Source organism: Azolla caroliniana, unplaced genomic scaffold (assembly GCF_043228905.1).
Source record: "Azolla caroliniana isolate FFs.n. ecotype wild unplaced genomic scaffold, voAzoCaro1.0.p SCAF_7, whole genome shotgun sequence".
NCBI lineage: Eukaryota > Viridiplantae > Streptophyta > Polypodiopsida > Salviniales > Salviniaceae > Azolla > Azolla caroliniana.
The window spans coordinates 2,279,285-2,296,032 of NW_028230442.1; the positions used below are offsets into that span (position 1 = coordinate 2,279,285).

Genomic DNA, 16,748 nt, shown 5'->3' on the forward strand with positions numbered 1-16,748 from the left:
CGACTCGTTCCTATCCGTGTCGTAATCCGACACCTTCTTCTTCCCTTTTTCCTTGCGCGTAAGCCATCTCCTCGGCTTCCTGCGCGAGGAATGCACGACCGAGTCTCCACTACTCGCCGGCTCTTCTTTGGATTGGGCAAACCGACTCAGTCGTCCATTTGGTCCACTTAACCGAAACGAGATCGGACTCTCTTCGAGGGTCCCGATTTCACCCTCATCTGGAGGCACTTCAGCCTCGTTGACCTCATTGTCAGAACTCGGATTGAAGTTGAGGTTCGGAGTCGGAGGCAAGTACCAGGACGCGGACTCGTCAAACACAACGTCGCGGCTCACACAAGCTTGTTTGGTTCGGGGGTATAGCACTTCTAACCCTTATGTTCGTCCGAATAGCCGACTAGGATACACTTCTTAGTTTTCGTGTCCAGCTTCCTTCACTTCTCCTTCGATACATACACATACGCAATGCTACTGAAAACTCTCAAGTGTCGTAGATTCGGCTTCCTTCCAACATACAGCTCATGCACCGAAACTTTTTCTCCGATCCGATTCCGGATGTACACCACGGTCCGTACCGCCTCGACCCAATAGAACTTGGACAAGCTCTTTTCTTCCAACATTACCCGCGCCGCTTCTACAATCGACCGATTCTTCCTTTCAGCCACGCCGTTTTGGTCCGGCGTATATCTACAACTGAATTCGCGTCGAATTCCCCGATGTTGCAAATACCCGTTGAATTGACCGGAAAAGTACTCTTTTCCGCCATCCGACCATAGGCACTTGATCTTTCTTCCTATTTCCCTTTCGACGAAACTCTTGAGGTCCCAGAAACAGTCGAAGACTTCACTCTTCTTCTCAATGAGGTAGATCCACGTGTGCCGCGTATAGTCATCGATGAAGGAGACGAAATATCGACTCCCGCCAATACTAACGTTCTGTGCCGGCCCCCATAAATCGGAATGTATCAAGTCGAGCTTGTTCCGGCTCCGGTTACGCTCGTTAGGGAAAGGAAGTCGGTGTTGCTTCCCTAGTTGGCAGGCTTCACAAATTTGTGCCTTTCGGCCACTAAATTTGGGCAATCCGAACACCATCTGTTTCGATTGCAGGTCCTAAAGCCGTTGATAGTTGACGTGGCCTATCCGCTTGTGCCATAAGTCGATATCCAACTCAACTTTTTGTCCTTTCGTGAACATTGCGGTGCCACCATCACTAGAGTCAAGGATAAACATCCTCCCGTCTCTACGCCCTTGCGCAATAACTCGGCCTTCTTCCTCGATGAAGCACCCGAGATGCGTAAACCGAACCTGCATCCCCTGGTCAACAATCTATCCGACCGACACCAGGTTATTCGTGATTGTTGGAACGTGTAACACGTTCATGAGTTTCCCTTTCTGCCCGACATGGCTCAGGGGAACTTCATATACTTTCGTGATGGGATGCGGAGTGTCGTCTCCGGTTGCGATTACTCCCGATTGCATCAGTTTCTCAAGGTATGAGAACCACTCCTTGTGGCACGTCATGTGGTTTGATGCGCCGGAGTCGACGTACCACACCTCGTCTAATTTCGGGGTGGACTTCTTCATTGAGTTCGCTCGTGTTTTGTCACGAAGGCTGACCCTTTTTCGGCTTTTCCGAATCCTTCAACGTAGTGCGATCGTTGCCGATTACCTTTGTCGGTTTGTCCGGAACCTGATCCGGATCCGGTCCTCTCCGAATCGGCGCGCTTCTTCCAGCACTCGCTCTCCTTGTGGCCTTTCTTGGCACAGTACCAACATTCCGCGGCGGATTTCCCTTGTCGGTTCTCGTCGCCTCCATTACCCCTATTTCCGGAGGGTCCGGAATTGCTGTCGGCATCACTTCGGTGCCTTCTTCCTTGATCCCGTCGGCCGCCTCCATTGCGCACCAACTCGCCTCATCCACCACGACCACGGGGCCTCTCTCCCTCTGTGTACAACATCTTGTTGTGGGCATGCGTGCTCGTCGACGCACCCGCGTGGTTCTCCTCTATAAGGAGCATCAATTGTATGCTAGTTGGAAAGAGGAGGTTGACGACCTCCTAAAAGCTTGACACAATCACGTTACATCAAAGAGAGGACTTTCTCATCCTGTAGGTTGTCATCTTAGCTAAATCTTAAGCCTTGATTTCGTTAAGTTGTTATGCCTTAATCTTAGTACTATTCACACATGTGGATAATTCAAACTGAGGTTTGGATCCTTTCTTACTTATTTGTACTTCCTTTTAAGTATTCATTAAAGGAAAAGTAGGGTAAAGTGTGGAACGACCTCAATAGATTACCTTGGTCAAACAATACCTTTAAGATGGTTTGTGGTGATTAATTCAATCAAGTTATTTATTAGCAGATAACTCAAACCAAACAACCACTTGTATACGTAGAAGACTTGAGCTCTTTACAATGTAGAGAGGGTAGTGCTATTATTTTGGTTTTAGTGCATTAAGGTGTATAACCTTCTTGTCATTGAATGTTCTAACTAGGGAATTGATTACATGCCTTTATGTTGTGTGCATCTAGGCTTTAGGTTTGATCTCTTGGTGACAAAATTATTTGGGTTCTTTGGCATCAATTGACTAATATCAAATGGGAGTTCCATATGAGAGATCCAAATGGGAAAGTTGTATTCTTGAACAAGATGGTGGAGTTCTGAAGCATCGCATCATGATTTCACAAGTGTGATGAGGAGTCAATTGGTCTTGCATGGGAAGTAGTTGGTATTGGAGACAACTATAAATGGCAATAGCTACTTGCTTTAGTCACCCTAAGGGTATGGCTTCAATCCCGCGCATTAAATGTTTTTCCATGGAGTGGATACACGCCACATGATTATACACACACACATATATTCATACAAGGAGTTATGGAATCTAAGAAACCAATGGCAAGTGGGGTACGATCAATTTATCTACATGACAACCAAAATTTAATATTGTGAGCTTGTGGCATGAAGTGAATAGCTTAATGCTTTTTAAGTGACTTTACCTTATTCACCCATTCATATTATAGGTATGGAAGCAATGAGTTATTCAATTCATGGAAAGCATTTTTATGATACATTGATGAGTATAATGGAATATAGAATCAACATGCACTTAACAACCAATCGTCTTACCATTACATCATGCCCATTGTACATGTTTTGGTAAGATGTTTCTAATAAAAGTTTTGATTTCGTATACATTTATATTTCTTTTCTTTCTTTCCAAAAAATAGCTTTATATTTCTTATGTTTTCTGGAATAAGAATGGGAAAATGAATGGGAAATTTTGCACTTAAATTAAAAGGCATTGGAAGTTGAAAAGTTGTTGAAAAAAATTACAAAGGGCAATTGTGACCAATAAAACCTTGGTTGTGAGTCCTATCCATATATATTTGTGTGCTACCATGACTTATCTATCTATCTACTCATGCCAAACGTTGTAAATATAAGGTGTGGACACGAAGACGTTGATAATTAGCAACGTCTTGAATTTACATTGAAATGTAATAATATATTTATTAGTACTAAAATTATAACTTAAAATATATTATGATTAAAAAAATGAAGTAGTTCCAATTAGCAACAATTATTTATCGATTTAACTATGCATTTAACTAACCAAACATCGAAAAGAGTAATTTATTTTATTAAGTTATGTACTTCTTTATTTATCAAATAAATTGTTTTTTTCCAAAAATCAAATAAAATGTTAGATTTTATGTACTATAAATCTTAGATCTTTGATGCAGTTGTTAATCATGAGAGGGGTCAGTCAATCATAATGGGTGCCCTCAATGCCATCACCACATTGTTGTTCTACATCATTATTGACAATTTAGTGGTCACTATCCTATTTCTCGAAGATGAGAGAATGGGGACCACTTTTATCAAGGTCCTATGTGGGTTGATATGTTTCCAAGCAGCATTCATATGCAGTTGCCAATCCATAAGGTATTATTGGTATGCAAGCTTCCTCCTTAAAAACCCATTGGTCCCAACAACACACGACCTTGAAAGTTGATCTTCCATATCTTAGCAATATCATGTCAAGGGTGAGCAGTATTTTTTGGTTGAGTTAAGGGCATTTTATTTCTCATTTCCTATGTTGCAACATCAGGAAATAATAGAGATGGCAATGTGTTCACAACATTATATATGTATCTCCATGGGGAACATTACCTAAGCTCATCATGGCCATGGGACATCCTAAAGTTTAATCTACAACATACTCAATTATCACAATGTTTTCTTGGACGTGTCATGTGCTCCATGCTTCACATTTATGTTGTGGCGAACATATGTGAATCTTAATAATCCACCAAAATACAAGTTCATTATAACGTGTATTGGTTGAATGTATTCCAACTTTTTTCTTGGGATTGTATGGGTTCACAAACTGTCTCGTCACACCTTTTCCTCTCTTATGTAAGTCATAAGTGTTTTACTTTATGCCATTTGTGGTTTCTCCTCAAAGTCAATATTTATTTCACAAAATCGTTTATCATCCTTCCATAGGGAATTCCCCTCCAAATTAGTAAGCACATTCTCCGCATACCATTGATTTTCTTTAGCACTGAAAAAAATGCAAACACAAGATCCCAAAGCAAGTAAAAGTAATTCAAAAAGGATACAAACGCAAGTAAATAACAAGACAGTTAAAAAGTTACTCACTCGAGAAAACAAGTGAAAAAATAGCAATTAGGTCACATCATAGGTGTCTATTCTGAAATTCTCCATATCATAGTCTTCTTTTCTGAAATTCACGACTTCATAGGCTGCTCTCATGGAGTGCACAACTGGTAGCAACAATGTTCAAGAAGATTACTTATCTTATCAACAACATGTATTTTGTGCACTTAGACTGGTGATTAAGGACCAAGGAGAGAAACTAATTGTCAATAATACTTCAAATTACACATTCATTTCTTATTCATTTGCTCAGAATAAGTAAGGAACAATTATCCATAAGTCGGGATTGCCAACATTGCTAATAAAAGCTTGATCATACCCTCATTATACTTCACTTTATTTTGCTTGGAATGAAGAAAGAATGCCAATTGGTTTTCTGAATTATGTTATTATTGATTCATTAGTATTTGTCAAGCCTCCCCCCTGAAGGCGGAAAACATGAAAGGTCAAGTGAGGGTCTTGAGATAATTAACAATTTTCAAATCCTCTCATTCATGCCATTTGAATAGGTTAGACATCTTTTGCTTAAACTGTACATGTCAATGTCTCTTCTTCTCATTAGTGGTAGCTTACCTAGCCTTGCATGTGCATTTGAAAGTCTTTTGAGTTTAAAGCACATCTTTACATGAATCTAATCATTACACTAGGAACTTCCAAGATATGGCTTCTTTGAAACTACACCCAATTGTGCACAATCTCAAGCACTGCCTCGACCCCTTATCAAAGGAACATCATGATTGTGCTTTCCTTCGTATGTTGTCTTAACCGACCTTGGATCAGATGATGATCTCTCAATATGCTTCCTGACTCCACATCCAGCATTTGTACATTTGTAGTAGTTTCTGTAGGTCATATCATTTCAATGGATTAAAATAGTTTTTTTCTTCTAGCATCAGAAGTATTATAATCATTTTTAGGGCCAAAAAATGTCAAAATGTGACTCTTTGTTCCCAAAATGCCACTCCTGGTTTGAATCATAACTATTTAGTAGAGCTTGATTACTGCATAAGTAAATCCTAATAATATGTAATGATCAAAAGCAACAAATGGGTTAGATAGCAAACGGAAAGAGGAGGTCACTAGACATGGATTCAATAGTGCATGGAGAATAAAGCCAGTATCTATGAGTTGTGGCATTCTGGGAGTGGCATCAACCTGAATAGTATTTTGGGAATTTTCATAACATATGTGGGGCATTTTGAGAATTACAGAAACATTGAAAAAGCTTTCCCTTAAACATAACTCAACTATAAACAATGATATGCATAACGGGAAGGCTGTTCTACAACACTGATGGAGATTTGTTGTCATACCTGGGATAGGTATGGCCTTTAACCACCTTCTGGCCATATTTGCGCCATCTATATCCATCATCAAGAATATCGACTTGGCTTACTGTTTGTACCACCACTCGTGGCTCACGGATAGTCCTGATCGGTGGTGGATATGATGGTGGCATCTCCCCACCATTCTCCATTCTCCTGATACATGTATACACATACGTGAACAAATCATGAATGATGAATAGAAACAAGAGCCCTAACATGTTGGGTATTTATGAGAATACCCAATTTTCCATAGTACAAAAGTTTTACTACTGTAGAGGAGCACTCAGGTAACCTTTGAAAATTTAGGGTTTTTCTGGCAAGTTTTTGAAAACTTAATGGTATTGTTGTTGCTTCTTGAGCTAGAAGATGGCATACCTTCGTTTTGACTCTTGCTCATCGTCACAGTTATCCTCGTCACTAGGGGAACAGAAGGATTGCTCTGGAGTGGCAATCATGCCTGTATGAGAAATAACTACTGATGAGGATGGCATGTCAGCCTGATGCCTATCAGACTCCACTTTTTCGAGACCATCTTCATTGGATTGCAAATGTGATCCTCGTTCCGACCGATCCACCATTATCTGAGCAGCATTTCTAGATGCTCTTCTCGTGGTTTGTGGCTTGAGATGATTGTGCTCCCCTTTGTATGTAATTTCCGTTATTTCTCCTTCATCTGAATATTCGACATGTTTCTTCACAGTACAATTTGGGTGTGTACACTTGTAGTAACTACGAGGCCGCTCAGTACCTTTTAACTGCTTTTGTCCATACTTCTTCCAGTTGTACCCATCTGAAGATGGCTTCCCATTCATAGAAACTCCATGGTGAGATAGAATTGCTTCAGTTTCTGTGTGTTTTTTATTAGGTTCAGCAATCTGTGTCCTCTCTCTCTCATTTGTTTCATGTAGGTCTTCAGTCTTCACGTACATAAATGATGGCTCTGAGTTCAATATGGGTCTATTTTCAGTTTCAGACTCTGCCTTACTGGAAATTCCTAACGACCCCTATCAACAATACAATAGATATTTTTAAGAATACATCATCATCATAGCATATAATAAATTGTTCAAAATAAGATAAAGAGGCTAACACTCGCACCACGCCAGTTGTAGGAGAGCACCCACTTTGTGCAGGTATTGAGTGTGGTCTGAAGAGGAAATTATCATCATTTTGTGGAGCTTGATTCTCACTATTTTTGCCAGAACCCATCACAAGTCTACTTCCAAGATTGTTAAGCGATGCCAAAAATGAAGTTGTGGGAGATGGATCAGCCTGCATTATTCCAGTATATATTCAAAGGGGAAAAAAAAAACCAGAGAACATGAACAACACATCAATAAGACATCGTAAGGCCCACAATAAATGTAGAAAAAACATACCAAACCAGGGCAAAAGAGAATAGGGGACTCCAATAGCATTGTTGGGCTAAGTCCAGGAGGGATGGTAAGACACGCTGATGGAATCGGTAGCCTCGATGGCATCATAGACTTGTATCTTGCAATTTTATTGGATGGAATATGTGGGATAGCATCATTACCGTTCGTTGATAGATTTTCTTCAGAATGTTCATCACGATGGTCTGAGTTAGTAGTACCCTTGTTGCTAGTATTACGCATCAAACCTTGCTCGCCACCTAGGAGAGGAAAGGCAGGAGGCCCAAAATTCTTTACATCTGGATAAGGATCATTTTCTGCAAAGAGGCTAGAAACAAAAGTTGTCGGACTTGGTGTGACGTCATCGCTAACACCTTGAAGGAAAGCTTCTTTGCTTGTATTCTTTGGAGGAACAACTAGCATAGCAGTCACAACACCACCTTCTCCCATTCTGATGCAGGTATGTTCCCTCTGCATTTGCAAATCCGTTATTAACAAAGAAAGAAATCACCTCATTTGCTTGCAAACCAACTTAAAACAGGGGCTAGTTGATCATTTAAAACGAGGTCATATTTTAAGTTGGAAACACCCAGCTCAATGGATTATTAGCACACATTTTTTAGATTATGAATGACGGGCTTAACATCCGCCAATCTATCACATAACCATGTAAGATGTCATTCACATCATCCAACTATTATCCCTCTATTTATGTATGTTTTGTACAAAGATGATCTTCTCATGTGTTATACATATGTGATTCACATAATCCACATATCATCTAGCCCTGTGAGATTTTAAACATATAATACAGCTATCATGCAACTAGTTGTAATGATCCAAATATTTCTTGCGTGGATACTATTCATATCATCGAATCAGCATCTAACTATGAGTCTTTACATAAACCATCTATAATCCCACATATCACGTCATTCCCACAATTGTTATTCACATCATCATCCAACCATCATCTAATTTAATGTGGGATGTCATTGAATTATCATCTAACACCAAATAAAAACATACATACACATGTATATAGACATGCATGTGCATATATATACGTACATAACACATGCAAAACAAATATAGGTACATACTTGCATATATAGATACTTACGTGTATACATACACATATCTATAAACACAGACACACACATATGTTTCTATTTGGCATGAGTCAACAATCAAAAACACAGAATATGTTACCTTTAACTATGGTGTCTCCCTTAACTGAAGCTTCTTCTACTATTGACCCTTTTGATATTGATGCTACAGATTCTTTCTGCCAAATCAAAGCCAAAATTGACAAGAAGTCCATGCCAAAAAAAAAAAAAAGCCATAGCTCCATTAAGAGGTAGCTGAAGTACAAATCCACTGTTAAAAAGCTTCAAAACTGTCTCATTTTCTGGTAACAATATTTCACTTAAAAATAAACAGCAGAGAAAGCACAGGAACACAAATCTCCACGAAATGAAGCTAAAACAAGTGATTTCATGAAGTGGGTTACCTTCAAACTGTAGCGAAATCGGGTGAAATTTGCGGAATTTCTGTGTGTTTTCTGAATACTTAAAACATAAAAGAAAGACAGACAGGGAAGATAAAAGCCTTAGTGTGTTATGGATAGATATCTAGAAAGAGGAGTCATTTCATTTATTTACATATTTATTCATTCATTCATTTATTCATTTATTCATTTATTTAATGGTGGAAAAGTGCCCCTATTTGAGAATTTGAGCTGGGGACCTCACATGGGCCTTTACTAGAAGGATGTCCTGAGGAGTGAGTGTTCCTTACAAGATTTGCTCCTACAAGATCGTCCAAAACCTGGCGGCACATATCTTTTCATCTTTTCATTACAAGAATTCTTCTCCTACCTAGAACACTCACAAATCTTCTAAGCCAGATAGTGCCCCCCACCCCCCTCGCTGCAAAGAACACTCGCTAGCTAGTGTCGTCCTTTTGTAGTACAACATTCGCCAATTGTGCCTGATGTAGTCGTACCTAGGGCAACAATCACAATGGTTGATACCCCACAACTACAAGCCTAGCTTTGCCTTTCCTTCTTAACAAGGGTGTCCCCAAGCTGGAAGAATGTCGATAGTTTCTCATGATAGTTCCTTACAAGAGCAAATGCGTAGTATGACAATTAGCCTTTCCAACAAGGGAACCTACAACCTATCATGGACTACCCCGTAAAAGTATCCGCAAAGCTTATGCTAACGTACATGGCCTTTCTTGCTAGAAAGTCCATTAAATTGTCTCTTTCTACAAATATGTCTTGTGCTTGACAAATTGTCCCTATGGAATCTAATTAATAATTCCCACATTCTTATTCTCATATAAGGAAGGCATTCCTAAAGTATCACAAAAGGCACTTCTTTTATTCGACTCCATAAGTTTCCTTTATTTTCGAAAAACGAATTTGTTTTATTCTGTCGATTTCATTTTATGGTCACTTTTCTTCTAGAATCCCATATTCACATTAGATAATTGATTTGTGTCCAACATTAAATCATTGTTGCTCTTGCCTTCACCTGTGAACCAGTCAACAATTCTTTTCTAGAAATTGGACTTTTGTTTTCTGCCCTTCTCCACACTGCAAGGCCTTGCTTGTTTCATATTCAAGGACTTCCGACCCCCTTTTTCCTCATAACTTTCGAATGCTCAACCGTTAAGCCTCTCCATTTATCTTCCTCATGATCAAAACCCAACTTTTCTATTACTTTGTTTGTCAATTGGTGTATTTTCTCAAGAATAATAATGATTTGAATGGGAGAGTCAACAAATATGCAAATTTATCAACCCCCAATTCACATTTGTTTTCAAGTATCATTTAGATGTCAACGTGGCAAAAATGATTTGTGCTTTCAAATGTCCATCTCAAAGGAAATTCATTCAAGAAAATTTATCCAAGGCACTTCATTTTGTATCCAGCTACCAATAAACCTCTCTCCTTATTTCCGCCCTCTCGTGTCAGGCATGTGTACATGCTCATGCTCATAACAATGCACATAAGTAATCAACAATAGACTTGTCCATTAGTTTGTAATCTCATGTACGGACAACATTAAGGCCAAGTAAAATATTACAAATAATAAGAACATCTGAAGTTTAGATATCATAGAGAGTTTACAAAATGAGTCCTTAGTACTTATTCTCATTTCATTGATAAGAAGGGGGGCATACATAGTCTATGTGTGCAATTTCTAGAAATTAGGCTATTGTTTGATGTGTTACTAGTTTCCCAAGTGTATCTTGAGTCTTAGGCAATATAAAATGCAATTTATTGATAAATGATATTTCAAGTCATTAAAGTTACATAGCGCATTATGTATTTTAAGACTTAGTCTATTAGTGGCCATGAACAATGTGGAGTCCCAACAACATTTTAGCTTAAAATAATAACATATCCAATACAAAATTATTGCAACAATAGAGGTGAATAGGAATAATTACAACATATCAAGTCACGGATCATGATGACAACCAACCTCCAAGTCAAAAAACATTGTAAACAAGCTACTTGTCAAAGAATGAATGACACCTTGAATTAACTAAACACAAAAAGAAGAGACCAGTCAAATGTGACCATCGATAGCAATGAAGATTGTATTTAGAATTAGGATTTGAGTAACAAGGAAGACATGTAAATTTGTCATTAGTGTTCACGGGGATAATTTAAACAAAGGCACATGTCTCCACAACTTTTAAGCTCATTCTTATGATTTTGCTCTTCACTTGAAATTCTTCAAGACAAGTACTAAACAAGCTTTCACATATTATTGAAACAATTGGAAGATGAATATGAAGTGTAGTGGATCGATATTAATTGTACATTAACGGCTACTTACTTTATAGGTAGTTGCAATAGTTGAAGAAATAATGTGACTCAAAATTTTGGTCGCCACCAAAACACCAATTTATGAATGTTCGCTTAAATATTTACTATAATTGAAAACAACCTTCAAGATTCATTCCACAAGCACAAAATATTGGAAACTAGTGTAATGAAATCGTTATCCCAAAGTGAGAACTTTTTTTTACATTTGTAGTCCTTAAATTATGTAAATTGTTGCTTAGAGATCACGATTAAAAAGTCAATGATATTTAAGACCTATTAATCTACTATTTGTCGGATATAAACTCCTTAATACAACTGTGGTAGTCCTAACATGATGATCGTAGATGTGTATGAGAACTTACGATGTAAATGTATAGCCTCTATGCATAAAACCTAGGGCATGGTAGGAACAATATCGTAGTAGGTTAACCTCTTTCACATTACGATGATTAAATTGCAAAGTCATCCTATGTGGCTTTAGAGTTGGTTTTTCTTTTTTGAGAAATGGCCATATTTTATTTTTGTCTTTAATGAGACCTTAACATGGGATGGTCTAACACTCTTCATCACATGAAAGCAAAACAAGTCTTTCTCTTCTCTTCAGTGAGCATCTAACTTCTATCATTGTCAGATGCTAACCACGCACCAACATTGTTGCTCACCTCGCCACCATTGTCATTTACCTTGCCTTACCTTAGAGCTAGAGGTGCAATGGATACTATGATTCCTTGAAGGATCGTGGACATATGTATATCACATGGGCTTTACTAGGACACGGAAAAAATGTTTTAGGCATGGACATTTCCATCATTGTACACATACATTCAAGGTATGACCCAAATAACCATTTATGGAGATGACAAACGTTCTTGATTAACTATTGTAGTACCTTGTAGCTTACTACTTGTGACTTACAAAGTGACAAAGATAACACAATATACATTTGGCTCATCCAAGTAGCCATGATCTAATCAACAACGTAGGGAAGTTTGTTTCATAGCATACCATCAATTGAATCTCTTTGTTCCAACATTTAGTCTTCACTCATACCTCTTTGTTCACATGGCATTTTGGAAGGCAATGCTATTTCCCCACTCTATGCAAAAATATGCCAATGTCAATGTTATGACAACCTTTAATTACGAGTCAATTGGTAGCGCTCCTAATCTCAAATGAATTTGTCGTAAAGCACATCTCACTTCATGGAATGTGTAATGCCATGCCATCACGATTCAAAACTAATGGATATATCATTATGGAACCAAGATACATATATTGTCTCAAATTATACTCCCAATGACAGCAAATGAAAAAACTTCAAATTTTGGCAAATCAAGAGAATGACAGGTTCAAGAAACCTAAATGTGTGAAGGAGCTACCCTACTGTCTCACCTACATTCTTCAATAGTTTCAATAAATATAGATCAAAATATTGAAAGAAGAGATCTTGAAGATCACCAAACATTTCAAAGGATCCATGGTTTTTGAGGTTTAAGGAGTTATATGATATCTCAAATTAAAATACATGTAGTCTCGAACTTACATCAAAACAAAATAAAAAGAATTCAAAAAATATAATGAGCAAGGAGATCATGGCAAATATTGGAATGGATCCATAGCTTTAGGGTGGTTTAGGGATAAAGGCATATGTAAAGACAAGTCAACCATGTTTAATTTGGATCCATTGGTAAGATTTGAGAGACGAAGCATAGTGGAGTCGATAAACATTTGATCAATTCCTTCTTGTTTGATGTTTGTCGTTGATCAGAGAAGTTGCTTCAGTACATATTTGTTTCAAATTGCATGACAACCAAAAAGAACTTCACAAACTACAATTTTAAAATAATGGAGGGGCAAGACTATGAAGACCAACCCATATGTGAAGGGATCAATGGGTTTAGGGTGCAAGGTTAAAGGAGATAAGTGAATTTTGATAGATAATCAACTCTTTTTGGTTGTGTTGACACTCCATGTGTTCGTATATTGCTTCTTTGCCTCTCTTAACTTTCCAAAGAGGCATAGGATGAAGAAAGAGATCATGTAAACCGCATAGGATTTCCAGCTTGTCCGGGGGGGCTTTATGGCGATGGCAGGATGGAACACGGTCACATAGTAATGAAGACCAACGGATAGAGCCACGATCCATTGAGCCACTGCGGCGAGCTTTATGGTCAACAACTTGTCCAATGTGAAAGAGTAGAGAACATTAGATCCTTGTAAGAGAAGGTAGACACCATATCCGAGGGCTTGTAGAATTTGAAGGGAGATATAGCTCGACAACGTGTTATGGAAGAAGAAGGACATCGGCTCGAGACCTAGGACTAAAGAAGCAATCCACAAGGTCGCGAAATACGAGGTCAAGTAGATGTTGGCAAAAAGGATGACTTTTTGCAAGGAGAAGAGGGCCTTTATGTGCTCGAAGAGCAAAATGACTACGATCAAAGGGAGAAGAAGGATGGCATAGGAGACCATTGTGGCAACGAAGGGCGCGTATTGCCTCCCGATGAGGGGCAAGAAGCTCTCCGCAATTTGTTGGTTCGCGATGTCAAAATACTCTTTCGAGGTGCCCGTCCATTTCAAGACGTCGGGCCGGAGATGATCCGCCACTCGTCCCGCAGTCTCTTGGAACTTGCTAGGGAATTCGGCTAGCTCTTGCAATATGTCGTAGTCCTCATCCTCTCGTGTTTGCCCCACAGTATCGGTGTCACTACTCCGAAGTTCCCCTAGTCGAGCCTCTATGTCATTCGAAGCCTTTCGAAATTCCCCGAGAACTCCAGTTTCTTGTTCCTTGTACTTCACATCCCGATGCAGGTCAATCTCTTCGACATTCTCATCATTTGAATCCTTTCTTTCTTCGGCCTCTTCTTCATCATCGTGTTCTTTGGACCTCTCTTCGGTCACATTATCAAGCTTCTCGTCTTTGGCCCCCCCCTTTCCACCATAATCCTTGTCTTCGTGTTTTTCGCCATATTTTTTGGTTGGATTTCCAGCACCATAATTGTGTCTTTCCTTAACGAATTCGGCCGGCTTTCGATCGTCCTCGGAATCTCTCGGATCAATAGAAGTATCTCTACGGCTCGGACCATCATCGTAGGGCATTTTGATTTCGGCGCCCGGCATGTGGACTTGTCTTATGGCTTCTGCCCCTGGGAATTTTTTGATTTCCATGCCAGAGTCTGGCATTTTGATCGCAGTCTCCATGAACTGGAATGTAGAGGCAGTTCCCGGAGCAGGCTCGAGTGATATACCGCCAGTTTTCGGCCCAGCATTTTCCTTTTCCTCGTCCGATAAGAGCTTTCGAAGAACCAGAGTTTCCGGAAATGGTTTCGAGACAACCAGAGAATCATCACATGATGCTACTAACATAGATCCCCACACAAAGATAGATTGCATACATATAGTCAAGCAAACACAAGCAATTACAAGAACCCATGATGCCTTTGTTCTCAGGCAAGGACCTGGGCAATCCATATATATATATCTTATTCCTCTGCCTCTCTAGAGTTCCTTCACTTCAATGGATTTGTGGGTGATCAATGCAGACTTGAAAAGATGAGATGAGAATCCATGGAATGCAGGTGTGTTTAATAATGGGGGAGGCTTACCTTCAGCAAAAATATCTTCTGATTGATGAATTTCTGAGATCTAGACTTGTGCCACGGACTATTGAAACAGAGGAAGGAAAAGGAGAAGAAGATGGTGATGGTGATGGTGGTGGCCATGGCCATGGAATTCGCCCACAACCTTGCACGTTCATTCATGTGAACAAGCTGGGACCACATGGACTTTGCTTAGTTACTAGTGACAATGGACATGAGAATTTGGACACCCATTCATCGCGGCCATCCAACAACACTTGACAAAAAGATTACTTACTCCTGCTACTTTTAACTGAGACACAGGTGCCCAAATATATATCCACAGAGCCCCCATAATCCATCCCCATTGCACTATACTACTACTGAAAACATTCTTTGAACTCGATCCACAACCCAAAGGCGAATGTATTCATTGCAAATGTTGCTTAAGACAAACATACCCCTCCTAATGCATCATGCCCCCTCCATTAGAGAAAGAACAATGGAGTCACATGTTGATTATTACTTGAACTACATAGATTGAGGATATGTGGACACATTGTCATACTTAGGCTTGATTCTCATCTGACAATAAACATTCAATGCACGTCTAAAGACAATGCAATTATCACATTAGGATTGCAAATGCTCCCCTCATTGGAAAGCAACTAATACTTAAAAACATATTTGCACATTGAAAAGTGAGTGACACTAAACAATGTTTTCTTCATGCTATCATGAATTCAATGACATAGCTTGGAATATCACTAAGTTTCTTTGGTTATCATTCTCGGTTAAACAATGGGCAATGGGCATATATTGGAAATATACTCCTAGGAAGATTTAGCAAACTTTGAGACTCCTTACTTCTTTAAACAATACCTTTTTCATTGAGTTTGCAGTTTTAGCAATATAAAAATAAAAGTTTACAACATGATCCAAGCAAAATTCAATGTTCAAATCCATCATGTTCATTAATGGATTCTTTTTATTTGAAGTTGTTCTTGCAATAATATACATGTAAATAATGAGAGTAAAAGGCAAAGGTAAAAGCTACAGTAATATGTATTGATAGTGAATGAAATATGATGGAGACTCACTTCTATAAATCCCTTTGTTTGGAGGTACGAGAGTCTTCCCCCCACCCTTTCTGAAAGCTGGGATGGAAAGAGCACTTTAAGACCCTAATCTACTAACATTAAAGTGAGTCATCTTGCCTCTAGATAACAATTAGATGGACCTCACTATGGATAATTTGGTTATTTCACCATTATATACCTCTTCTTCATGCGTAGTGTAATGATATCATCAAACTTTATTGCAAATAAATCTTGGTTTGTCAAGGTCATGATGTATGGCACGTTGCTTAGACTTGCTTAGTAACGGTAGAGAGTTCTCGATGCAACTTGTCATTCCCATTCTTTGTTTTGAGGGATAGTATTTATTTTGGGGGATCACGTTGGGTGGCTTGCTTGCCATTGGTCAATTCATCAAGCACAGGCTTATGCAATGCTTAATTGCAAGAGTGGATTAAATTCCTAACTTGGATTTTGATTAGTGATATGCAATGATCCTATCTGAGGCTAGCTACGAGAGGGAGTGATATTAAGCCTTGTTCAAGCACATGCTTTTCTAAAATGAACGTAGCCGCTTCAAATAAATCAATTGTTGTAGTCCAAAACATGATCAAACCAATGTTATAATGATCGTGTCCCGATGGGGGGATCATGTCATGTTGATAATAAATTGCCATTGCGCTTTCATGAGTTGACTTCTTTTTTTCTTTCTTTTTTTGCATATTAGGGAATGTGATATAATTGGCAACTCTAGATCGCTTCTTATTTCATGGACAAAGTAGAGTGCTCTATCTTGTTCACCAATTTAGCAAATTGAGGCACTCTTTTATGCACGTTCTTTATACCCCCCAACAAAGTGGGATTGT

General features: G+C 38.9%; 2 protein-coding genes across 3 annotated transcripts; both read right to left on the reverse strand.

Moving 5' to 3' along the window:
• Positions 1-5,052: 5,052 nt before the first annotated feature.
• LOC147861498 (putative WRKY transcription factor 26) lies at positions 5,053-9,018 on the reverse strand. Of its 2 annotated transcripts, XM_087322415.1 has the most exons (7): positions 8,895-8,974; positions 8,594-8,745; positions 7,388-7,852; positions 7,107-7,280; positions 6,384-7,012; positions 5,994-6,161; positions 5,053-5,522 (listed from the first exon to the last, which is right to left on the reverse strand). In XM_087322415.1, the coding sequence occupies exons 3-7, from the start codon at positions 7,829-7,831 to the stop codon at positions 5,378-5,380; spliced, it is 1,560 nt and encodes a 519-aa protein (XP_087178541.1). In that variant the 5' UTR covers positions 7,832-7,852; positions 8,594-8,745; positions 8,895-8,974; the 3' UTR covers positions 5,053-5,377. The 2 variants fall into 2 exon arrangements, with proteins under 2 accessions (XP_087178541.1, XP_087178540.1); XM_087322414.1 differs by lacking the exon at positions 8,594-8,745 and having other exon boundaries at positions 8,895-9,018.
• Positions 9,019-12,718: 3,700 nt separating this feature from the next.
• Positions 12,719-14,901, reverse strand: LOC147861499 (uncharacterized). Its single transcript, XM_087322023.1, has one exon. It carries the CDS (start codon positions 14,697-14,699, stop codon positions 13,170-13,172), a length of 1,530 nt encoding a protein of 509 aa, XP_087178149.1. The 5' UTR covers positions 14,700-14,901; the 3' UTR covers positions 12,719-13,169.
• Between the last annotated feature and the right edge of the window lie 1,847 nt (positions 14,902-16,748).

Excerpts from the sequence above, each read along its gene's own strand:
- LOC147861498 (XM_087322414.1), bottom strand. The coding sequence starts at position 7,831 with ATGGGAGAAGGTGGTGTTGTGACTGCTATGCTAGTTGTTCCTCCAAAG. Across the intron at positions 7,013-7,106 it reads GCTCTCCTACAACTGGCGTG|GGGTCGTTAGGAATTTCCAG; the intron begins GTGCGAGTGTTA and ends TATTGTTGATAG. Across the intron at positions 5,523-5,993 it reads AAAGGCCATACCTATCCCAG|AAACTACTACAAATGTACAA; the intron begins GTATGACAACAA and ends TATGACCTACAG.
- LOC147861499 (XM_087322023.1), bottom strand. The coding sequence starts at position 14,699 with ATGGATTGCCCAGGTCCTTGCCTGAGAACAAAGGCATCATGGGTTCTT.